Source organism: Copadichromis virginalis, linkage group LG13 (genome assembly GCF_057382275.1).
Source record: "Copadichromis virginalis isolate Kocher_CV1m ecotype Utaka linkage group LG13, C_Virginalis_male_GT1.1, whole genome shotgun sequence".
Taxonomy (NCBI): Eukaryota; Metazoa; Chordata; class Actinopteri; order Cichliformes; family Cichlidae; genus Copadichromis; species Copadichromis virginalis.
The window spans coordinates 8,034,588-8,060,423 of NC_140630.1; the positions used below are offsets into that span (position 1 = coordinate 8,034,588).

The 25,836-nt window shown below is 39.7% G+C and overlaps 2 protein-coding genes across 2 annotated transcripts; both read right to left on the reverse strand.

Annotated features, from left to right (window-relative positions):
* Positions 1-6,231: 6,231 nt before the first annotated feature.
* LOC146695180 (uncharacterized) lies at positions 6,232-11,093 on the reverse strand. The gene is made up of 6 exons (XM_085477102.1): positions 10,939-11,093; positions 10,118-10,245; positions 9,662-9,784; positions 9,520-9,547; positions 9,397-9,420; positions 6,232-8,413 (listed from the first exon to the last, which is right to left on the reverse strand). Exons 1-6 carry the CDS (start codon positions 10,964-10,966, stop codon positions 8,265-8,267), a joined length of 480 nt encoding a protein of 159 aa, XP_085333228.1. The 5' UTR covers positions 10,967-11,093; the 3' UTR covers positions 6,232-8,264.
* Positions 11,094-11,902: 809 nt separating this feature from the next.
* Positions 11,903-25,536, reverse strand: LOC146695181 (protein FAM161A). The gene is made up of 5 exons (XM_085477103.1): positions 24,572-25,536; positions 16,259-18,082; positions 15,445-15,716; positions 14,883-15,032; positions 11,903-13,021 (listed from the first exon to the last, which is right to left on the reverse strand). Exons 2-5 carry the CDS (start codon positions 16,364-16,366, stop codon positions 12,133-12,135), a joined length of 1,419 nt encoding a protein of 472 aa, XP_085333229.1. The 5' UTR covers positions 16,367-18,082; positions 24,572-25,536; the 3' UTR covers positions 11,903-12,132.
* Positions 25,537-25,836: the final 300 nt, after the last annotated feature.

Below are 25,836 nucleotides of genomic sequence, written 5' to 3' on the forward strand. Positions count from 1 at the left end.
GAAAGAGAAACTGATAATGTTACTCCAGTAGTTTTGGGGAGTCCGGCAGTCAGCTGTAAAAAGAAGACATCACAAACATTATGCAAACTCCTCTAAATGGAAATAAACATATCATCAAATATCCCTATAAAATAAAGCAGAAGGATACTCACTGACACAATATGCTGTGCGCTGTATCCCCAAGTTCAGAATAAAGACATTTTCAATTTAATGTCATAGTTATAAAAGTGCGGCTGAAATGTCAGGTGTAAAGTGGTTACAGTTTATATTATTCCAGTTACATGTATCTAATCTGGCTTTTAAAGTGTCTTTCCATTAAACTATTCATGTGTTAGTCAGTATGCAGTTAAAAAGTGAGCAGTGTAACACCTCAGAGATGCAGTCTCGAGTATAGTTGAGCTGGCTCAAACATCTGCTGTTTGTAACACTCCTGTCACTGCTTTTCAATATCAGGTCATTTATTTGTTCCTTCTGGTTTGCCATCACGTGACCCTGACGGTAACATATGGCATAATCCCAATAGTTTTACACATTCATTCAGTCAGAGGATTAAAATAGTGACAATGGAGACATCAAAACAATATGTGTGAGAAACATCTGTATGTCATAGTGCTGTGCTTTTTTAACACAGAGGCACAGGTTATTTCAGGACATAAACATGCTGAACTTACGCTTGCATTATACCAACGGTAGTTACAGTCCACTGCTGGGAACTCTATGACATATATTCCTGACAGAGTGTGTGGTAGGTCTCTGGCAGCTCTTCTTCCCGACTTCCCCTCTGTTTGATATGAGTTATTAAAAGGAACCTCCTGATTCTGTTTGTGACCTTTAGAGAACTTTTTACACAATTATCTGACGCATTATGATTCACTGTGCTGTTCAAAGGGCCAACAAGCTCTACATAAAGTCAGTGCTCAAGTTTTGCTGTTGGCCTTGTGGTATTTTTTAAATAGCTAGTATATGTGCCAAGATGTTATCTGATAATATAGTACTCCACGCCCTCATCCATGTATGTTCATTTCCCAAAAGGAAAAGCCCCAAAACTAGCAGGTGAGATCACAGACGGTAACAATAAATCTGTTATTTGTATTCCATATAGAAGCCCCATCCATGTCTGGGTTATCTCTCTCTTGGCCTCAGCTTCTCCATACCAGAGAGACTTTATTAATGCCAGGGGGAAATTGAGTTGTCATAGGAGCAAATGTAAAACAAACATAAAACACTCCTATAAAGTGTAGAAACGGAGATATTGATAGATAAATATTAAAATAAAGGACAAGTATATGTGCAAATATATATTATGGTGTACAAAAGTGATAGGATGCACTGAGGTTTGATTAATTTTGACCCAACCAGATGAATTAAAGCATCTCATAGCAGCAGGAAGGAACGACTTCCTGTAATGTTCCCTCAGACAGCGAGTTTGAAGGAACATGTTCCTAAAACTGCTCTTCAGATTGTCCTGTGTGTTATGGAGGGGGTGGGAGTCATTGTCCATGATTTCTCGCAGTCTTGCCAGCATTCTGTCTGATCCCCATCTCCAGGGTGGCGAGCTTAATGCCAACAACAGACTTTGTTCAGTCTGCTTTGATGCCTGCACCCCAGCATGCCACAGCAAAGAAAATGGTGCTCACAACAACAGACTGATAAAACATATAAAGCAGCCCGCTGCATACATTGGAGAATCTGAGCCTTCGTAGAAAGTCAAACCCTTTTTGTAGACAGCATCCATGTTGCCAGACCACTCCAGCTTGCGATCCAGTTGGACTCCCAAATACTTATACATCAGTCCCACCATTGCAGACAGGGAAGGGTTGGGATCTGCTTCTACTGAAGTCCACCACCAGCTCCTTTGTTCTGGCCACATTCAGCAGCAGACAATTTACATCACAACACCTCACAAAGCGATGAATCAGTCTTCTTTACTCCTCTTCCCATTCCATCTCCACACTTCCAGTAATGGCCATGTCATCAGAGTATTTCTGAAGGAGATACGTTTATATGATGTATGTGAAGTCAGTCGTATAGCTGGTGAAGAGGAAAGGGGACAGCACAATTCCCTGGGTGAACTGTGTTGCTGTTCAGTCTCTCTGACACAAAGCACTGCAGTCTCAGTTCATTGAGTATGCCCTTCAAGTTGTTTGTAACCCAAGGTTTGTTATTTGGGTAGCAGTCATTTGTATGCTGGTGTGAACAGGACAGCAGGTTGTGATCTGACCTGCCCAGTGGAGAGAGGGTAGTGAAGGTGTAGGTGTCTCTGACATTAGTATAAAATAGGTCCAGTTTTCTATTGTCTCTTGTGATGAGGATGAAGGCACCCAAATGTTTTGTTTGGAGAGGCGCAGTCACAGAGCTGATGACTACATCAGCCTTGCCAGATGGAGGGATGTAGACAGTAATAGCGATCACGCTTGTAAACTCCCTCAGCAGATAATACAGGCGAATTCTGATGACAAGTAGCTTGACGTCGCGGTTGCAAAATCTCCTTAACAGATACATGTAGCAGGTTACACCACTTGCAGTTCACAAACACACCCACCCCACCTCCTTTCTTCTTGCAGTCATTCCACAGATCAAGTGTGGAAAGAGTGTCAACAACAAAGGCAAGGCAAGGCAAGGCAAGGCAAGTTTATTTGTATAGCACAATTCAACAACAAGGTGATTCAAAGTGCTTTACAGAGACATTAGAAACAAGAACAAATAAAAAGCATGATTTAAAATTGAATAAAACAAGCAAATAAACTAACTAACTAATTAACAAACAAACAAACAACAGTATATAAAATCAAAACAGATAAAATCAGAACAGTAGATAAAATCAGTAGTAACTGAAAACAAAATAATTAAAATGGTATGATTAAAATGATCTGATCATGCTGGGAGAAGAGCACCTAAGAGCGAGAGACGGAGCGCCACAAGTGTCTGACACAGCGTCTGAGGAGGTGTGAAATCCTGCCCTGTATACGTCACGTGCATGTACTGTTATCCTTCTCTTCCCACATGATTAAACATGATTAAAGGTTTCATAAAGGTGCACGCTAAAGGGTCTCGCACAGCAGAGGATATTTTTTAATAAGGCTTCTTTCTAAACGCATGATCAAGAACGTCCTGTTAGAGAACACATGATTTGCGGCACATCGCAGTTTGTATTGTATTGTCACGATTCCACTCAGATGAAAGTTTAAAAGGGAAAGATGTGCGGTCTTTTCCTCTTGACTGTAATCTCTTCTTTATTGTTGAAATGCGTCTTGCACCAATCCCGCTTAACGCAGCAGGTAAACCGCCGGAAGTCTCAGCACTGCGAGACACATGCCATATGATCGTATGTCATACCTCTCCCCAGGGGAGGGTAAGGCAGGTCAAGCCTCCTTTATTTACACGTTTCTTTTGATTGTATTTATTAAAAGCAACATAGTGACAAGTATAGATTGTGACGTAAAAGACCACGCAAACCATTAACTTTATCCGTGTAGTGTTTTTTGCAATTTACTTATAAGGGAATCTTCTATGCCAGATCAAAGCCTTTTGTTCTTTTTCATTTCCCTAAAATTTTTAGTCCGGAATTTTTGTGGTTTAGCAGAGTGCACTGCTAAAAGTGAGGCTGCTGCTGTCACACAGTACTGTGACACAGTACAGCCCAGCCTCACAATTAGTTAATTTTAGACTGAAATCCTGGAACATAAAATGCATTGTTACTAGTTGAATTGTTACCAAATTTAAAATCCATTTGTGGCAGTGGAGTGTGATTCGTGACTCATCTGCAGGGGAAGAGATAGGCCAGTGGATGTCAGTGAGCTGTCATGAATCTGAGGGTGTCTACTTCTTGTGCAATAGTCCAAGACATGGAAGTCAAGACTGAAAACCTCTGAGAAAAGTCTGCAAGAGTGATTAGTGGGTAGTGTTTAGTGAGTTTAGTGGGTGCATAGTCTCTACTTGCCTAGATGTTACATGGTGGAGCTATAAGTGAGAACACAAATGTCCAAAGTCACTCAGATCAGATGTGTGATGTCCGATGGTGTGCCAGCTCCTGCAAGCTGCCTAGCATTTCCATTAGTAAGATAAATCTGACAGACATTTCCTGTTGTGTGCTGCATGAGGAAAAGAGCTTGCATGAGTTACTTCTTGGACACTGATAAACAGGTACCTGCATGTAGTTTTATCTTGATAATTCAGAGGTGGTTTAGTTCCCATGCGCAGAACTCCTACCCTTAGATTCAGTATTCAAGATTTCTGAAAGTCTGTTCAATTAGTGAAATGGGGGGAATTGTAAGAGGATTCAGTGTGCGTTAATATATTTGATTAAATTTACAGTCAATCTGAGAATTGCACAGGATGCTGTGTAGAGTTTTGTTTTGGTCAAACTGGTTTCCCTGTTCCTTTTTTTAGCGTTTCGAGCAAAGCCACTGTAGTGCTGTGTGCTCCAGTTCCTTCTGTCCTTTCAAAGTTTGCTAACCTTGAGCTGAGAATCACCTAATACAGAAGCATTTTGTTAGAAGATCCACAGAAAAACCTGGGCATGACTTATGACATAATCAACAAGGCCAGCTCCTGGTCAGAGCCACATCATGACTCTGCAAGTCCAGCTTTTCCTGTGAATTGATCCTCTGGAATCTCCTAGCAGGACTGATATGTCTGATCAGACAGAGTGAGTCAAATTACAATGACTTTTGACATTTAAATTTCGGAAGTTTGGAAACACAGTTACTGACAGTATGTCAAAAATGCTTTTTGAAAGCACTTTACTTGAAAATCCCCAGCCTCGATAGAAAAACTAACAAATGAATTAAGTTTGTGAGTTTCTAATTTAGTGCAAAGATATATTCCTTGTGATTTGGATAAAACTGCCATGTGGGAAATATTGTAACCTCAGTTTTTTGGTTTCTTTTTTTTACATAGATTGCAACACGCTGATGCCTTTTGAAACAGTTTTAATGATTTGGCCATATCAGACAAATAATGAGATCTGCTGTGTGATACAGAGGGTATACATATTTTCACTTTAGTTTTGGTGAGGGGAAACTATATTACTTGTTCAGCATGTCCTAATTAGCAGTGGTGCATGGAAGGGGTGGCACAAATGCTCAGTGGGAATGTCTCGTGGTATGTTTGTGGAGCAGCCAGTAAGATTAAGAGTTTAAGAAATCTTCATGTTTGCTGAAAATGTCTTAATCCCAGAACTGCAAGGACCTGACTATCAATCCTTGATCATCAAACACACAAGCTGTTTCTGTGCAATCTGGCACCCAACTGGTCCGCTAGCGAAAGCTACAGTTGATGTGCGATAACTTTCCTCTGAGTGATAATAATGACTTTATTTGTGCCTTTTCAAACACATATCATTTTATATTGTTGCAGAAAGAATCAAAGCAATGATTGACTTCCTCAGCAAACACAAGAACCTCAGTTTGGCCAGGGTTAAGAGGGAGGAAATTTGAAGACATCCACTTACTGTATTTATGGGAGTTATACACTCATCAAGGGTGGAGAGCTTGCCAATGTAGTTTGGCAATGGAGATGGGAAAGTTGTAAGAAAGAGAGGATACGAGAGGAAACCCTATGCAACATTTGTTTATGTATTGCACAATAAGCAGTAAATCTCGGCTGCAGCAGCTGCCCAGGTCTGTTGGTCATTTCCTGTCCTCAAAAAACATTAAAAAAAACCCAAATCTACAGCAGAAATTAGAACAACTTCTTTCTAATCTTTTTTTTTTAAATAAGTGGTTTCCGTACACCAGAACTTGTGATTCCACCAACTGCCAACCACTCGATATTTATATTTTCCAGCTTCCTCTTCTCCCAGTAAATCCCATCAGTTTATTTACTAAAAAAAAAAATAACATAACTTTTAAGTTTAAACTTAAGTGAGCAACACTGTATAAAATAGGTGCAATTTTCATTTAAGGTTGTGGGGTTTTTTTTGTAAAACAGCTCCCAGCATGTCCAGTAACGGTGTGTGTAGAAAGATATGAAAGCAGTGAAACCTTTGTGCTACAGCTGGTGGTAATTTTTGAAGAGTGAGAAAAAAAATCCCTGCCCTCAAAGCAGTACAGCGATTCTTCCCATCATAGACACAAAGATCTCTATGACTCACTTCCTATCACAAGATTCTTCACCTTACAAAATACCCTATCTTACCATCTCATTTTTTTCTCTCCATTTGTTAAAATCATGAGATAACAGAGCACACATAGGTTTTGCTGTAAAAAAGAAAACAGAAGTCTCTTTAGATATAAATGTTACTGTTTTAATAAGAAAATACATTGAAAAGGCAAAATTAAGATACAGTGACGTTAAACATACAACTGTAATGAAGCAGGCAGGATTAACAGATTCAGTCATAGTTTGTATAAAACATGTTTATATAGCTTATCTTTAATAAAACAGAAGTACTAGTACTGTACACCAGGTACGGTATGATTTACATTTAAACAAAGGTTTCTCCAGAAACAAGTGCCAACACTAGAGTGGTATTAATGTTTTATAGTTTCATTTCACTGCAATTTTACTGTGATGTTAACATATCTTTAGAACTATATATAAACATATATATATGTACACACACACACACACACATATATATATATAAATGCACTTTGTTTATAAATAGCATCAAGTCACTCTGCTGTGTGTGTTGATCTCAGACTTAAATGCAAAAAGATCAGTTTCACTCTACTGTTGGAAAGCTACTGGAGAGAACTTTGTATGTATTAAAAAAGTATATAAATTATTTTAATTCATATTTGTAGATAGAAATATTTTTCTTAATGCTATGCATGTTTAACAAAGACATGGTTCAACACAGGGTTAACAAAAAGATTAAAGTTTAAAATCTACACAAAAGGGGTTTTTGTAATGCTATAGGCAGTAGGAAGTGAAAGTTCTCGTGCTTCATTATGGCACAAACATTTCTGACAGCTTCAACTTTGAAAAGAGACGCTGGTTTTTTGACCGGACCAGGTTAAGCTGCTATGTTGCTGCTGGCTTTTGGTTTGAGGTTTCCACAACCTCAGGACTCCACTCTGAACCAAATAATTACATGACACTGGTGACTGTGAATGTGAATGCAAAGACTGAAACTAATTAAACACTGACTGTGCTTGGTTGGAAGAACAAATTGCTATTGATATATAAGGGAAATCAGACACATGCCTCAGTGTCTGAAAGGACCAAATGCCTGTCACAGGGAGGGATGGATATTGTTCTGATCTTATGAATATCAGAACATACTAAATCCTACAAATACTGTATTTAACCAGATGCTTCATTCTGGATGGCATTAACTTGGCCTCCAGTAACACTGTGAGGAATCTTTTTGACCAAGATGTGTCCTACGGAGCACAAATTAAACATATGAACAGTAGAACTGTTTCCTACCATTTGCATAATATCTCCAAAATTAGAAACAACCTGTGTCAGAGTGATACTGAAAAACCTGTCCATGCATGTACTATTTCCAGGCTGGACTGCTGTAATTCATTATTATCAGGATGTTCTTAAAACTCCCTGAAAAGCCTTCAGTTGATCCAAAACTCTGCGAGTACTGACAGGGATTAGGAGAGAGCAGATTTCTTATATGTTGGCTTCTCTTCAATCCAGAATCTAATTTTAAAATCCTGCTCCTCACATGCAAAAGCTTCAATAATCAGGCCCAATCTTATCTTAATGACCTCATAGTACCGTATCACCCCATTAGAGCACTTCGCTCTCAGACTGCAGGCTTGCTTGTTGTTACTAGAGTATTTAAAAGTAGAATGGGAGGGAGAGCCTTCAGTTTTCCTCTTCTGTGGAACCAGCTCCCAGTTTGGATTTGGGAGACAGAGACGCTCGCTCTACTTTTAGGAGTAGGCAAAAAAAACTTTCCATTTTGATAAAGCTTATAGTTAGGGCTGGATAAGGTGAGCCTGAATCTTCCCAGTAGTGTCACTGCAATAGGTCTAAGCTGCTGGGGGATTCCCAAGATGCACAGGTGTTTCTTCTTTGGTAACCTTTTTTTACTCACTATGTGTTAATACACCTCTCTGCAATTATTAACTATTAATAATCTCGGGCTCCCCTCCACAGCATCTCTTTTGTTCTCTCTTCCTCCCTTCACACCCAACCAGTGACTGGTTGGGTGTTTTCCATTCCCTGATGGCCCCCTCTGTGTATTTAAGCCCTGTGTTTTCCTTTGTCTGTGTCACGATCGACCCTCATTCATGCTGTGTGTTCTGTCTGCCTGCCTGAGTTTATTCTTTGTATTTTGAAGTTTGTTACTTTTGAGTTCAGCATTGAAGCTGATGGTTGAAGTGACAATAAAGCCGACTTGACTTGACTTGACTTGACTTGAAATACCTGCAAATGCAGACCAGTAGAACCAGCAGTGCCGTGATGGAGAAACTGGTAATCATATACCAGTAATGTTGAGGTATCCCTACAAGAGCAAAGAGAGTTTGACAATTAGTCTGCTGAACATTTTACTTTGCCTGAGATCTCCAAAGTACAATTTTTGCATTATTTAAACTGACAGGCAGCTGCGTATCCCTCATGAATTAGACTTCCAGTCATTTAGAAAATATTCTTGTTGGGTTGTCTGTGACATGACTGATGCCACTTTTGAGCTATAAGTGATTTTTCATCCATCCAGGCATTCATCTATTGGATGACAACAGTCTATCAAGCTGCTGCATGTTAGTAACTGACACAGTTTTGTACAGTTCCCTTTTAGCATCATTATATGTTCATGAACTAGTTCTGGACTAGCTGTGATATGTACTACAAAACTATAATATTTTTGCAACATCAAAACTTCTATTTTCAGACGTCTCAGAAGCAAATCAGTTTTTTTCTTTACACTAACTCACATTTCAACAATGATTAGCCATAAGGTTCCAAACTTCCTCTCTGTATGAACACCCGACAACACTGCGTGACAATATCAACAATAATTGACTCACTGTGTAATTATATATTATCAATCCACAGATTGATATTGCAGTTTATTTACATAACTGAGCTGATGAGTGACTTGACGTCCCAGATACTAATTTGCACTGAGTGCAGCAGAATTCTATTTAAATTCTTGCACTGGGTCAAGTGTGATTTAACATTTTTAAATATCACACAGTGATTACTTGTTTATGAATGAAAACTGAAAAACCTACTTCCTCAGCAGCTCATTCATCAACAGGAAGTGGAGGCGTGTGACAACAACCCTTTTAGACTTCCTTTACTGCCATTCAGTTTTTATGACTCAGATGCTCATCTCTTTTTTGAGATGAGAATCTCAACTTTCCATACCTGTTTGAAGAGGTCATTCGTTTCTAATTTTACATAGAAAATTTATTATTAAGATTTAATTGTCTAATATAATAAAAACTTAACATCAGTATAATTTCCTGCTTTGCTGTTTCCTACCTCCTCCAGGAGTACTGCAGTCAGCTGTAAAAAGAAGAAATCAAAAACATTATCTATAATTACCTCAGTGGAAAAAAACGTATCATCAAATATCCTTTAAAAATAAAGCAAGCAGATACTCACTGTCACAACTTGCTCTGCGCTGTATTCCCTAAGATAGGCAGATGAAATTACATTAATTAAATTAATGTCATTAATTATGTCTCTCTGCTTTAAATTATCATGTGTTACTCGGTGTGCAGTTAAAAGGTGAGGAGTGTAACACCTCAGAGATGCAGTCCCGAGTATAGTTGAGGTGGCTCAAACAGCTGGTAATCATAATACTCCTGTTACTGCTTTTCAGTACCAGTTTATCCATTTTACCCTTCTGGTTTGCGAGGACATGACCCTGAAGGCAACAGATGAGAAAATCAGAGCAGTTTTACAAATTCATTCAGTAAGAGGGTTTGTCACAGTCGTAACAGGGTTAAAATAGTGGCTCTGGAGCTATCATAACAATCTCATTAATCATATAAAGCCACATGGCCATGTGCCGATCAGACAATCAAACATTAAATTCATTCTTTTTAGCACTTTTTTCTGCTTTATCTGTCATGAGAAACACCTGTATATAATAGATTTATGCTTAAAAAAAAAAACAACAAAAAAAAAAAAACACAGAGGCACAGGATACATCAGGAAATAAAATTTCCTTCCCAAACTAAGCAGGTGTTGAACTTACGCTTGCATTATCCCAGTGATAGTCACACGCCTGTGCCTGGAACTCTGGGACTCTATAAATGATCCCTTGAGGGCTATGACTGACATTACATGGGACCTCCTGTGGATAGCAAAGATTCACGAACACAGCTGGGGGGAAAGAGACCAGAAACATGATTTGACATTGGGTGCCAAAATGCAAAGTCGTGTATTGTGTTTAAAAGCAATGTAGCCAGTATTTGTTTAAACATTGATGGGGCAGATAACTTGGAAAAAAATGTAATGGGATAGTTTGTCAAAAATAACATATTTATAACTTATAACTTTGTTTCTCTTTAATGTCAGCAGTGGTCGGATCTGTTATGCTACTGCAAGGTCAAGTTTAATATCTGTCCAGAAAAAGAAGGGAGTGGCACAAACACACGGTACAATGAAGAAGCAAGGAGGAAAGACAACACACTCTGCTCCAGCAGTGGAGTGGGCGGAGGATGGAGATCGACTGCGCTGAGTGAGAGACTGAGTTTGACAAACTCAGATAGCCAGCAAAGTGCGTGGGGAGGCGCCACGTGCATTTACTGACTTCAAGTCTAACTTGGTGACTGGACAAACCTCCTCGTCCCCCTCAAATAAACACGAGCTTAAATGTCTTAAGAAATCACCACTCTCCAAACAGAAGCGCAAACCGCGCTTTATTGATAACACCTGCTTTGTGGCGAACAACTAAGACTACAGGAGGCTAAAGTTAGATCATATTGATGCAAATCACCCCTGCAAGCGAATGCAAAAACACTTTAGCTATTTGACTTCAGTTATTCAGTAAAGGCTTAAATAAAGTGCACTTACCCAGACTCAGAATGCGCAGAGTTTCCATAATCCTGAGAATTCCGATGAACTCCAGCGTTGGTTATTTTCAGGATTCCGCTTAAAAGGCTTAACGTTTCACAGGCGTCCAGCCCTTTCGTCTCCTGTGCTGTGACTGACACCTAAGCTTTTATCTCTAAAGACGTCTTGCAGCACTGTAATGGGCTACACGCCCTCTTCTCAGCTGCAGCTGGCTACGCGCGTGGAGGAGTGACTTCCGTGAGCGGTGTGATCATCTGGCACCAACGCGATTGTGGTACACATACCAACACCCCGCTATTTACGGCATTTCACTGAGAATGGTCAGTCATTGGTTGAATATGTGCCCAGACCGGTATTTTGTTCCCTGAACTTGCAGAAACGGGTACATGATTAGTTTTAACCTGTTTGAGCAACATTTTACCGAACAGTTCATAAACACAGAGATGGGGAAAAATAGCCGAAGTTAGTGAGTGGCGAAAATTGATCCTGAATCAAAAGCTCCCAGTTTTGATTCAGGATCAGGAGGCAGCGTGCTATTAGACCAGGTTCAAAGCTTTCCTTGTTGAGAAAGCTTATAGTTGTGGCTGGATCAGGGGATTTTTGACTCCTGCCTAGATATACTGCGATAGTCCTAGGCTACTAGAGCTTTCCCATGATGTGCTGCATGTTTCTTCTTCACTTACCTTTTTCACTGACTGTGTATTAATACACTTTTCACACTGTGTCTTTTGTCCTGTCTCCATCACACCTAACTGGTTACAGCAAATGCAAAAGTTAAGTGGGAGTTTTTCCTTCCCATTGTCACCAGTGTTTGCTTAAAGGAGGACTCAGAGGGGGAATTTGATTGTGGGGTTTTCTCTGTATTACTGTTAAAGTCTTTACCTTACAATAAAAAGTGCCTTGATGCGACTGTGGTGGTTCTAAATATATAAACTGAAAAAAATGAAACAACCTGAAACAAACAATAAATTATGACAGAAAACAATCAATGTATTTTTGATTGCAAAATATTCCACAAAAACAGAAACAAAAACAACACATCCTTGCACATGCATTTCTTTAACCGTGTTTTATTGTTTGATCAAGAGCAACTAGAAACCATGTTGACTTGCCTGCATTGTAAAACTAACTCAAAAACAGTGTAGATGTAACTGCTCCTCGTCTCCCTTTTTGCTGTGAGTTTTAAACACTTTGTCACACACTGAGAACACCTTTGTTACTGAGCAGAAGCTCTGGGCCACCCAGCTGTTGAGACAAGCAGATGTTGCAGCCGCTGGGGTCAGTGATAGGGGTCTCTCTCTCCTTCACCATCTCAATGGACAGCTGTATTTGCTTCTTCATTGGCTTGGAAGAAGGACTTCTTTGGGACCTGCAGGAGTCGAGAGAGGAGTCGGATTGGTGCATATCAAGCTCCAGGTCTGAGCTTTGATCACTTTGGCTCTCATTAGCTTCTCTTTCCATTTTGTAGAAGATTTGAGTGTAGGGATCATGGCTTGTAGTCATGGTGCCCTCTCTGTGTCTGGTGCCATAAATAGATGTGGGCATTGGCTTTGCCTTGAAGTTATGTCGCTCAATTCTCTCACCAAACTTTCCAAGCTCTGCCACAATCCTGGCCTCCTTCTTCCTCCTTTCTCTCTCCAAAAACTGAAAAGGCTGTGGTGAGAGTGCAGTAGAGGTCTGGGTGCTTGTAGCATCCATGTTCCTGTTATTGTTGGTGTTGCTTCTGCTTTGGTTTGACCGTTGACTATTGCGACGGCTGATAATTTCATAGAGAGGCAGGTGTATGTGTGCCGGAGCAGGTGACGCCCGGAACTTTTTCTGGCATTCTCGGAGCTCTTCCAACTCCTGCCTCAGCAGCGTGTTCTCCAGCTCAATCTCTGAACGTGTGCGCACTTTGTGCTTCTTCCTCTCCTCTTCTCTTAGCATCATCTGGAAAGGTTTGGGAACAGTGACTTTGGAGTTGGGCAGAATTCTGGCACCAGCTTGATCGGACACTCTTGCCTGCGGTTTCGGACAGGAGGTATTGGGCTGGAAGCGAAACCGGTTCTGGCTCGTCATCCTCTCTGGGCTCAGCAGCACGTCTCTGAGGGAAAATACAGGAGAATAAAATGTGATAGTGAGATCTGTTCATCAGTAATATGTTGATTTAACCACTGAACTTGTGTAGATGTTGCATGGTGAGGATATAAGTGAGAACACAAATATCTGAGATCACTCAGATCAGATCAGATAGCACAAACTATCTCTAATGCTTAAGCCCATATGTAAATTTATTATGATTATGACTATTTTAAATTTCCTTGTGCTTTTTTATTGTTTGTGGGTTTTTCTTTCCCTCTTTATTCTTTTATTTGTATGAATATTTTTTAATTAGTGTATAGCATCAACTCAATTAAACCTCTGTGATTTGGTCACATAAGCAGCAGGTTTTATGTGATTTGGCTTTAATGAAATTAACAACAGGTGCACTAGTATCATGGTCTCCGAGTCATTGACCCAGGGTTTTGACTTTTATGTATTCACGGTGTATTCTTTTGGATTTGTGATGGTAATTGTGGTCAAGCCTGTCTATTTTGTGTCCTGTGTATTGTATTATTGGCGCTTCTGCATTTGTCATCTTGCCTTCCAGTTTTTGGTTTCTCTTCAGATGATAATTCCTTTCTGTGTCCGGTCCATCCAAGTCTTGTCTCTGTTTTGTCTTCTGTCTGTGTGTAGCTTGAGTATCTTTGTCTGGGTCTCAGTGTCAATCATGCCTCCATTTTTATCTCCTGTCCCTGTCAGTTCTCATGTCTTGGTCTGTCTCTCTTTGTTTCTTTACCTTTCTGTCTCAAAGTCAAGCCTGTGATTCAGTTCCAGTGTTCTGTTACTTCCTCTTCTATTTTGGTAGCTTAAGGGAAAACTGTTTTGCTTTCCTTGTCTCATTTGTCTGTGATTAGTATCAGCTGTATTCCCACTGGTGGCCAGTTCCCTCATCTCTCTCAAACTGTATGTGCTGTGTCCCATGGTCCCTCGTTAGAGCTTAGTCTGTGATTCCCTGGTAGTGATGGTGAGATGAAGCCCTGTGAATGTGTCGAATCTTTCCACCGCATTCAACAGCTCATTTGGAACAGCCCAGTCATTCCCCACAGTGAAGAAATCGTTGTAGAGAGTGGTGAGGACTGCTGAGAAGATCATTGGGACATTTCTTCCATCTATCCAGGATGTCGTGCACAGACGCTGTCTCAGCAGAACCTGTAACATCATCAAAGACTCCGTCCGCGCCCATCACCCCATCCTTGCTCCCCTCTGGCAAGAGGTATATTGCAGCATCAGGTCTAGGACAGTCAGATTCTGCAACAGGTTCACTCCCAATGCCATCAGACTCTGGAACTCATAGCTACTCCTCTATGCTGTACCCCTACCCTCCAACCCCCAAACATATATGCACAATGTGACTGTATATTTAGGGCAGTTTTTCCTAATATTCTTTACAGGTTTTCTCCCGTTTTCTAATAATGAATATAGACAAATTCCTCCTGTATTCACATACGTGTACAAATCTGAGATTATTTTCATACCTTTGGATTTATTTATCATTTATATTGTACAGTCAGATGGCGAGTACATGCACTGAAATTTCATGCTGATCTGCACTAACAGGTGTATATTCTGAACAACAATAAAGCAGCTATACTATTCTAGGCTTCATGAGGGTGGCCTGAGGGCATGATGTCCTCTTTTGGGCCCTGTGCTCACTGCTCAGCACAGTCGAGCCCAACAATGCCCAGCCTAATGTGACAAGAGTATACAGGCAGTTCCTAGGGGATGAAGGAACTAATAGCATTGACTGGCCCTAAAGCTAAGAATTACACATGATGCTCAGAGTTTCCCTGTATCTTTTTCCACTCTCTTCCAGTATCCAATGAAGACTCAGCAGTGCTGTGAATTAATACTTCATTACCAACCTCTCAAAAATTTGCTCCTGGCTGGGAGTCCAGTCCAGCTCCCCAATGCTGTCCTCTCCACAGAGCTCCGACTGGTCCGAGCCACTTGATGACTCCTGGAAGTCCAGCTCCTCCTGGGAGTTGATCCTCTGGAGTCTCCTGGCAGGGCCACTAGGTCAGACATTAACATTCTCAGTCAAATTAACAATGAATGTATATGCCAAACACTTGTAAACTGTCAGTGAAGATTTCAGAAGAATGAGAAGTAAAGTGGTGGGTCAGTGGCAGCATTTGGGAAGAGAAATAACGGTGATGGGGTGTTGTGTGTGCTGTGCTACTGGAAACTGAATTTTCCGGAGGAAACCATCCGAGGAATTGATAAAGTTTCATCTAATCTAATCTAATCTAATCTAATCTAATCTAATCTAATATAAGGCAGATTTGATTTAACACCTGATGGCTGTTGACTTTATAAAAAAAAAACTAAACCATACAATTATTTAAGCAATAGTTATTGGGGTCTTTATGTTTCCATTTCTCTATTATGTCAAGGTTTAAGTGTGAGTCATAGAGCGTATCCAACCTGAGGAGCTGCCTGGCCTCTTTGTTTCTTCCCAGACATGCGTCATCGCCCCCTCCATGCCTTTCCTTGCCTTGGCTGATGTACATCCTCTCCAACTCAGCCATGTTCCTCAGGTGATTGCTCTTCAGCTCCTCCAGCCTCCTGTAGTACTCCTGGTTGGAGAAGTAAACATGCTGCTCCCTCTGCAGACCAATGATTTCCAGTGACAGAGAGCTGCGAATGCCTCTCCCGTCTTTTCCTTCCTCACTGCACTCCGAGTCCAGGTCACATTCCTGACAGGTTAGAAGTTGCCAAGATTATGAAACATTGCGAATGAATTCAGTGCAATAGATTTACTTTGAGTGCTTTGAGTGATTGCACATTATTTTTTCAACCTTTTCTATATTGGCTTCTACCTGTGGCTGAACTGCAAAGATCTTGCATTCATGGGGTTAGAGTGTGCATAAAAAATTAACTTCATAAGGGTATTTCCATTTTTCATTTTTAGACACCTTATGTAGTTGTTATCAGAAACAATAGCAACTGTCTGTTGCACTCAGACTTCTTTCATCTAGCTGTGAAACCGCTGAAGTAGTGTATTTTATCCAAATTTTTATGCTCTGCATGCAATGCCTCAAATAAAAGATTTTCAGTGCAACGTTGAGGAAGGATGTGGGAACTAGTCAGGGGATTTCCTTCTGTTCACATAAGTGCACAACTAAGTGCACAACTTCGTAATTCATAATTCTATCTAACTTTGAATGTACATATACATACACATATTGAAAACAGATTTAAACAGACTTTATTATCTTTAAACCTTTAGCTTCCTTACCTCACTGATACAGTCCTCATCCTTGTCAAAATAATGATCTCTTTCCCCTCCGTACAGAGCCACTAATTCTTTGTTTCCCAGAGAGGGTGATCGGTACATAGCTGCCATCCTTTTCCTTATTTTATCCCAAAGTCACAGCCAGAAGCAAACCTTCTGCACGTCCTCTGTCACCTCACTCAGCACACTGACCTCCTAGGAAAATAGTTTTACTTCGAGTAGGAAGATTAACACATTGTTACCGCCTCGTTCTAACAGACGAACACAGACTGAGAGCCTTATCTTCTTACCATCAGGAGGAATCACGGCTTCATGGCCAGATGGTTCAGATGGCCCAGATGGTCCAGTGGCTTTTCACTTGAACACATGATTCATCGAAGTCCGATTGATGTGGACGCTCCCAATCTGATTTACAGATTAGCTTTCTTAAATACAGCACAAGTGCTCCATCTGTTGTAGTGTGCAACAAGTCTGCAGGAGCAGACTTGTTGAATTGTTGATGATCAGCTGTATATATATATATATATTATTATTATATTATTATATATATTTACTGGTGACTGGGGTTGGGATGTACCTACAGTGTCACACAGTAAATACTGTTGTCATAATTACAAAAGCATTTAGTTTTATTTTTGGAGTAGATATATTTCTTTCTATTTTCTCCACTAATCTATAAATCAGCTTTGTTTGTTGCCTGTTTATCGCATTTACGTCACAACTTTGGTAAAAACGTTGCTCTTGTTTGTCAGAAGCACTTTCTTTTCCCAAACTAGTGGCTGTGGAGTAAAATGAGCATAAAGTTTAGAGAGAAGCTTAGACAAATATGTGATCCTAAAATTCATATTGCACCATAACAATGAATATTATTTTTAATATTTTAAATACAGAATAGGTTTGATGCTCTTTGTGAATGTACACAGCTGATTTCAACAACATGCAAGCAGATGTTTCATGAGTTGTCCTGGCTGATTATCGTCCGTGACAGGATACTGCCTAGAGTCTAGGCAGTATCCTGTCTAGGCAGTCTAGGCCCTAGACTGTCTTTATACTACAGATTATACAGTTGGTCTGAAGGTGGAATTCAGTGAATGAATCTGGCTGTCATTATCTGGCTAAATAAACATTTGATTTTATCTATCTCAGTAGCATTCTACTCAAAATTAGTGCTTCGTGTTTATTGAGGACAAAGAATCGGGTTTTTTTGAGTGTGTCAGGTGGATCAACTTACCCCTCACATGAGGCATGAAGGCTAAGGTTGAGTATCATATTTCTTTAGCTACAGTTCATCTCACGTTAAATATAAAGCATCTCACCCCTACAGGAAAAACCAGTTCCTTGCTGTTAACTGTTGCTTATCTACAGTGCAGCAAAGCATAGACTATTATTCAGAGATACAAAAGTTAACACAGCTTGAAATGTGACTAATACTCCATAATGATTCAAAGGGTGTAAACTATGAACTCCTTTATTATCCTGTGGCAGCTTGTGGATGAGACCATGGAGAGGTCTAGCATAGAAAATGTGGAATTAATCTTGGTTAGTGAATCTAAGAAAAATTATTTTCACCTCAAATACCACATACAGAAACTCAGAGTCTAATATCTACTGGTTTGGGACAAGTAAGGTGAAGGTTGACTTTGATTCGGTTCAGACTTTCAGGATTTGACAGGTGAAGCTGGAGGGGAAGGACACCTACCGCAGCCAACTGTGGTAATCCGTTTACTCAGGTTTCTCAGCGCTGTCGTTACAGGACTTCACCTCGTGCTACAAAAACTCTCCCCATCTGTCGCCTGTCTCTTTCCATTTCTTCCTCTGTTTGTTTACCTAAGAACCACAGACGGAGCAGAGATGTGATGAAAACCACATGATGATAGTCATGTCGTGAAAGTCTATATTTAATAGACAGTTTAGGGCAATTGTTTCCAACCTGTTTTTTTTTCTTATCATGTCTTAAAATCAGCAAACTCTCCTTCCTCGCCCTACACACACTCTCTTTAGAGAAACAGTTTCCAGTGTTTTAACAAAGAAAAACATAATTTCTTTCTTTCCACAACATTTGTTGCCTTTGACTTTCAGTGCAGTTTTTGTGTAATCTGGCATACAAATCAACTCCATATGCCACATCACATGAGGCTTTCTTTTGATTCTCTATCTTAAGAACACCCACTTCTTCTTTTGCCAACTAAAGAAATGTGAACAAATTGTGGGTGTTTTTTGCAACAGGCTGCTTGTAACAAAGTGCATGAAGACTCAATTTAGATCTGGTTTTTTGCTAAGCTGAGTTTAAAGTAAAACTTTGGGGTTATGAGTTTGGCAATTAGTTTTTGTGTTTTTTTAACGAATCTCTCATTTTGTCATGGAAAATATTAGATTCACTATTTGGTGGGAATTATTAGGAAACTGGGCACTATGATGTTGCATTTCTTGCATTTCACTGGCCACTTAATTAAGTGTTAACCTTGGTAGTACCAAGTTGGATCCTTTTACATTTAGAACTTCCTCAATTCTTCATGGCATAGATTTCTTCATGGCATAGATTTAAGAAGGTGCTGGAAGCAGTCATCTGAGATTTTGGTCCATAATGACATCACACAGTTCCTGCAGACCTATCAGCTGCACATCCATCCTAAATGTGCTCTATGTTGGAGTGAGATCCAGTGACTATAGCAGCTATTTGGATCCCTCACTGAAGTGCTTCGTAAGGATTTTACATTTTTCAGCTCCTGTTGCTGTTGGGACATGATAGCGTCATGTGCTAATGGGTGAGCACAGAGTATCAAATGTAATATAAGAAAATATCTCTTCATTTGAACAGCAGATTACTAAAGTACTTACTGAAGATTACTAAAGGTGAACAAATTTACTACTCTCTCTCACTCGTTTTTCTGAACAACAGCATTCACAGTTTCAAGCTAAGCTACCAGAAAGTGAAGAGTTTGTGGAAATGCACAAAGCTCCAGATTCTTAGTCATCTATCTTACTCCCTCCATCGTGACTCAATATCAGTCATCCAAGACAGCTCTTCAATAATATGGTGGGATAAAACATAGGTGCCAGCCAAATTACAAAGGTCCTATCTGCTCATAATTTCTTAGATAACTTTCCAGAAGCACTTTACCAAAAAATATTTTTTTAAATTATTATCATTATTTTTTAAACCCTGCGTTTGTTTGTTTAAAATCACTATCCTTTCAGCCTGTTCATGGCCAAAAGTGTCCACCAACAGATTAGGTCTGTAATTTTTATTGTTTTGAAGTTTTCTTTCTATTTTTTCTGTATGATGTTTTTAACTAACATCAGTTCTTTTCTTAAATGTAAAATAGTCATAAATTTTTTATATTTTTAAGCATTAAAACACCAGTTTGTTTGTACAATGTACTTGTTGGAAGACAACAAGAAGACAACAAGAATAGAAGATTCCCACTCCTGTGAAGTGGTTTCCACAGGGCAAAGGCATTTAAACGGTTTCAATTGGCCAAAAGTGGCCAAGAGGAACAACTGGATGTATAGAGTATATTACTGATATATTTAAGGAGCTGAGGTTAAAAAATTTAAAAATCTGAAAACAAATTGAGACCCTTGGGAAGTTTCATTCCATATGCATTAACACAGCAAAAATGATCAAAGAAAAGAAAGTGAAGTGACCACAAATGGCCAGCATAGAGAGTTATTAAATGTCAAATGATTATTCTGGTCATGTACTGTTGGCTCTTTCTGCTGCTTTTGACACCATTGATCATGGTATCTTGGGTGGGCATCGCTGGATCAGCTCTGGATTGTTTGGGTCTGGATCTGAGAGTTTGGTTCCCACGCTAATTGAGCATCTTCATCTTCAGTTCTCCCAAATGTGAAAAATCAGGCTGTAACTTTTGAGCAGGAATTCAGTTTTGATAAGCAGTCTTTTTTTTTAATCATCTGTGGAACTTTTCCCATCTTAAATATATACTGCCTCTGATAAGTACACATGCTTTTATTTCATCACACACTGAATATTGTATTTCATTATTCCGTTGCCCCCAAAAGGTTGATTCTGTTCATCTGGACGCAGCGTTTTCAGTGGGAGATACGTTTCGTCACTCATCCAACTGCCTGTTTCCCCACCCTTATAAAGGTTTATAAGGTTGAGGGAACCTGCAGCCAGCTCGTGCAATCAGACTTGTGATCTGAATGTGCTGTTGCACCTGCTTTTCCAGGATTACCTCTAAAATCTAGTCTCCTCTTTATCAGAGTTTATGTCATGGCCCAGAGTCTAGTGGCTCCGTGTTTTGTTTTGGTTTTTTTATTATTAATATGCTTCATTTTAGTTAGTTAATGGTTATATACAGTGATTTGTAGTTCTTAGGTTTTGTTCCTGTGCCTCCCATGTTTAGTGTGTCATGTCTCCAGTGTAGGTTTCATTCTGTCTTCATGTTTATTCATCTGTTTCTGCTCCTTCTGTTCCTCATATCAGTGTCAAGTCTGTATCTTTGTGAATGACTCTTGGTTCCTGTTTTACTTCGACAGTCTGTTTTACTTTACTGTTTTGAGTTTTGCTTCCCCTTTGTTTCGTCATGTCATATTAGGTTCAGCTGTGTCTCCCTCCTGTTGCGTATTCCCTTGTTACCCTCTGTGTATATGTTGTGTGTGTTTTTCTTTGTTCCTCACGTGTTTCCAGGTTCCTAGTTTAAGTAGTCTGTAATTTTTAATTTATCCCAGTTTAGGTTTTTGTTAGTTATCTCAGTCACCCTTGCCTTTTGTTTTGTAGTATTTTGTGCAGCCAAGAATAAAGGCTCGCTTTTTGTTAAACTTTTACCTCCATCTCTCAGTTGTCTGCATTTGGGCCCACCTCATTCTTTCCATGCGTTGTGCATATTGTGACAGTTTATCTGTTCATTTCTTCATATAAATTTGTGTTATTTCAGTTATTATATTACAAATGGTGAGTATATGTATATAGAAATGCACAGTGTATTTCCAAAGCCTGTAAGAAATCAAACATACAGCACCTGAAACACAAAATTTCAAAAATGCAAAGGTACATAAGTCAACAATCTTCTTGTTGTGTGTGTGTGTGTGTGTGTGTGTGTGTGTGTGTGTGTGTGTGTGTGTGTGTGTGTGTGTGTGTGTGTGTGTGTCAGTGAGAGAGAAATAGAAAAATGTACTTGAAATTGAGGGTGGGAAGCTGCAATAACGCTCCCCAGGATGGATCCAGGAGAACTGGGCCATGTTGTTTATTCCAAATTCTGATCCTACCATCTAGATATTGTGGCAGAAATACAGACTCATCCGGTAACAATTTTCCAATATTCTGTTTTCCAATTTTGGTGAGACTGTGCGAACTGCAGCCTCAGTTTCCTGTTTGTAGCTGACAGGAGTGGCAGCTGGTGTGGTCTGTTGCTGTAGATATTCTGCTTCAAGGATTGTACATTCAGAGATGCATTTCAGCATTCATTGGTCATAACAAGTGGTTATTTGCATTACTGTTGCCTTCCTATCGAAACAATGTAGCCAACAATCTGACCTCTGACATCTACAAGCCATTTTCTGCTGCTCACTGGGTATGTTCTGAACTCTGCCTCCTGACATCTGACCCACGTTAAAACATGGACTGAACATACACACACCCACAACCACCTACACACACACCCACAATGGACAACTGTACCCTCAAACACACAATAATAACATGGACTGAACCACCACTCACAACCACTAGCACTTTATATAGCCTCTGTAGAAATTATCCATATATCTCACTTATCTTAACTGCACTACTGTATTACTGCTCTGTAATAATCATTCTGTACATACGATAATTTTTAACCCTACAACTGTTTACAACTTGCACAGTTCCCATTTCTGTATAACAGTATATCTCAGATTTCTGTAAAGTTATTTATTTCATATTCTGTATAGTTTTTCATATTTATATCCTGTTCATATCCTGTACATAGCTTGTACTCACTACAGCCTGTACATACCTATAGTTATAGAATATTCACAACATACTTCATACCGTGTACATTATAACATTCCATAATAGACCCATTTCTGTAATATATTTACATATCTATATTATTGCTAATATTTATTGTAATATATCTATATCACTAAAGCACTTCTGGATGGATGCAAACTGCATTTCGTTGCCCTGTACCTGTGCATGTGCAATGACAATAAAGTTGAATTCTATTCTATTCTATTTTTCAGATTATTCTCACTGCTTCAAAGTCTCTTAAATCCCCTTTCTTCACCATTAGGGGGAGTTTCCGCCATGTGTCTCATTAGAAATGAGTTGAACGAACGTACCTAACAAAGTGGACTGAGTGTAAATATTTTAGAAGCAAAGGAAACTTTACATCACAAGTGCCAAACTCCAGGCCTCGAGGGCCGGTGTCCGGCAAGTTTTAGATATCACCCTGGGTCAACACACCTGAATCAAGTGATTAGTTCATTACCAGCCTCTGGAGAACTTCAAGACATGTTGAGGAGGTAATTTGGCCTTTTAAATCAGCTGTGATGGATCAAGGACACATCTAAAACCTGCAGGACACCAGCCCTCGACGCCTGGAATTCAACACCTGTGCCTTACATCAAAGTCTGTGAGAGACAAAGACAAAGAAGCTGCACTGATGTCATTTGTCCACGAGGTGGCGGTGTTGCACTTTTTACTTTTGTTTCCATAGTCGTACACGTGACATGAAATGACGTTTTATAACTGAGCCGTTTTTACTAAAACAAAAACATGTTTTTGAACTGAAATACAGAACATATTTGTGGTGATTTGGTATTTTTACTGCCACTTTTCCATTTTCTTTTTTTCTTTTTTTTCCATTATTTTTATTATTATTTTACCCTCACATTGTGCTTACTAGTCTTACATTTTGTTTTTTGTTCCCTCGCGGAGTTCTTGGAAAAGTTTGCCCTCAAAGGTGTACCACGAGTTTTCCTGTGAATGCTCTCAAGGTACAAACTGTCCTTTGTGTGAGAGAGGAAGGTGAGTCAAGACTGTTTATTTGTGTACCAGATTTTGGCATGACAAACACTGACCGGTGTGCTGCACAACGTCAGACACAAGTTACAGCATTAAAAAAGAAAAAGAATAAAGAGCGCTGAAGATTAATAGGTGTGATTAATATCATCCAGGAAAGATGGGCTTTAAATTGGAGATAACCTGAAATCTCCAATGAGATGCCAGCACCAAAAGCTGCTGCTCACCTGACCTAAGCAGATGTGTAAGAGCGAAGTTAGTCCATTAAAGCATTCAGAACTAACAAAAAACCATATTACGCCTTATTACTTAAATAAGTTTCTGTTTTTCCTGTAACAAAGTTGTGAAAATTCACAGATTTCTCACATAATGGAGCATTTTTGTACGCCTGCTGTATATGTGTGTATATGTATGTGTGTGTCTGATTTTTCCAGTGCTGGCATGGGATGAATAGTGGCAGTGTTCACTCAGAGTGGGGCTGAGTAAACAGTCATCACAAGCTTGGCTCTCTCCTCCGTCACACAGAGCAGAGTGGCTGTGCCACAATCCTACTCTGCATGGTTTACTGAAACACCTGACATCAGGCAGTTCTCCCAGGATTACATTTTGTAGCACTTCTGAAATGATGCAAAGGTTTAACCACATTATGACTTCTTTGAAAAAAGATTCTTTGTCATAATTTCACAAATTTGTCTGCAAGAACACACTAAAGAATAAACTTTAGTAAAATGAATATAGCTAGTGTAAGGTTTTAGCAAATGTTGGATTATTTTTTTGTCAACACCAGCATTTTTTTTAATCTTATAACCCTCCACCCCCATTTGTACCCATGTTTTTACACAGTTAATGCTTTCTTTTCTTTGTGACTGAACTCATAAAGAAGAGAAGACATAAGAGAGGTGAGTTAAGTGACTTTGATCAAAACATGACTGTTGGTGTCAGGTGGGCTGGTCTGGGTGGTCTGTTTATTACAACCAAAATATGTAGAAGAGCATCTCTGAATGCTCAACACTTCAAATTTTGAAGCAGAATATCAACTAAGAACAGGAAACTGAGGCTACAGTTCACCAAAACTGGACAAAAGAATATTGGTAAAACATCCCTGCATCTAGCAGCCAGCAAATCTGCAGCAGCTGCATGATGCTATCGTGTCAATATGGATCAAAAAAGACGTCCAAACTGCTACTAGCAAAGTGTATCTAATAAAGTGACCAGACTTTATATGATACGTGTTGTGGTTCATACAGCTGAAGTCTGAAGCTTTGTCAGGACTCAAAATGGGGATTTGAGGGTCATAAATCAAAACATAAAGTTAGAAAAAACAAGGGAAGAAAGCCTCTTACTCTTCATTTCTTCTTCTTCTTCTTCTTGTTCCTGTTCACTTTAGGGCTCACTACGGTAGATCATCTGTCTCCATCTCAGCCTATAACTAGCATCCTCTTCTGTCACACCTCCTCGTCTCCATATTCAGCGTCCTTTGTCCAATATGTCCATCAAGCCTCCTCTGCACATGTCCAAACCATCGCAGCCTCGACCCTTCCTCTAGTTGAGCTATCCCTCTGATGTACTCATTTTTGACCTTGTTCATCCTGGTCACTCTCACTTTCGATTAATATATGGACATCTTGAGCTCGGCCTCCTGCCTTTTTATCAGTGCCACTGGCTCTGAAGCCATTCATCACTACCTCTTACAAAGTTTCACTTTCACTTCTGGTGCAGTCTGTAGTCTGTCACAAGTTAAGCATTTGATAAACAAAACTCTGGTAAACATAAATGCATTAAAAAATCATTCTAATGCTTGTCATTTTCTTCTGGATCTGAATAAACCTCTTAGCTGTTCAAAATTCCTCTGTGCAGGAAAAAGTAAACCTTGTATGTGTGGGTTTACCAGTCTTTTTCAACGTTTTCTGAATTATCTAGATGTTCTTTTCATTTTCCTTTTTCAAACAGCTGCCATAGTTACAGCACCTATCATGCCTCTGACGATACTGAAGCTTAAAAATAAGGCCCTACTTGTTTGTTTTATAAATCTTGAGTCCCAAATACAGAAAAAATTATGATCACACTAGCCATTTTCATTCAAAAATACTTTCTGAACCATTTCCAAATCCAAAACAAGGCCTCTTGGGAGTTTCCCTTTTCTTTTTTTCTGTGCACACATTTACGGTAAAGACCACCAGCCAAAGCTTTCATAGAGAAGCAGCACAACCGCAACCTATCTCAATGAGGTTTGTGTTTCCGAAGAAATCCACGCCCTTGCCTGAAATATGTCCCCCAACCCCCCACAGCTGGAGCAAAAATTTACATGTGATTACAGAGGTGCAAACACTCACTCATGATGCCAGTACACCGTAAATCCTCATGAGTACAGACAGAGCAATTTAAGTCCTCTACGGGAACAAACACTGACGTGGAGCGACACTCAGGACTGGAGTGTTTCTCTTGTCTGCTATGCTAACCTCCCACTTCCCTCTCAGCACTTTACGGCTTGTTTGTGTTTGAGAGGAACACTCCACCCTCTCAACAACAAGCCCTGCTCATTAACTTCCTGAAACAACTCACTGTGCTGTGAAGCCCATGCATGCAGTGGGAGCCTGATTGCAGTCTA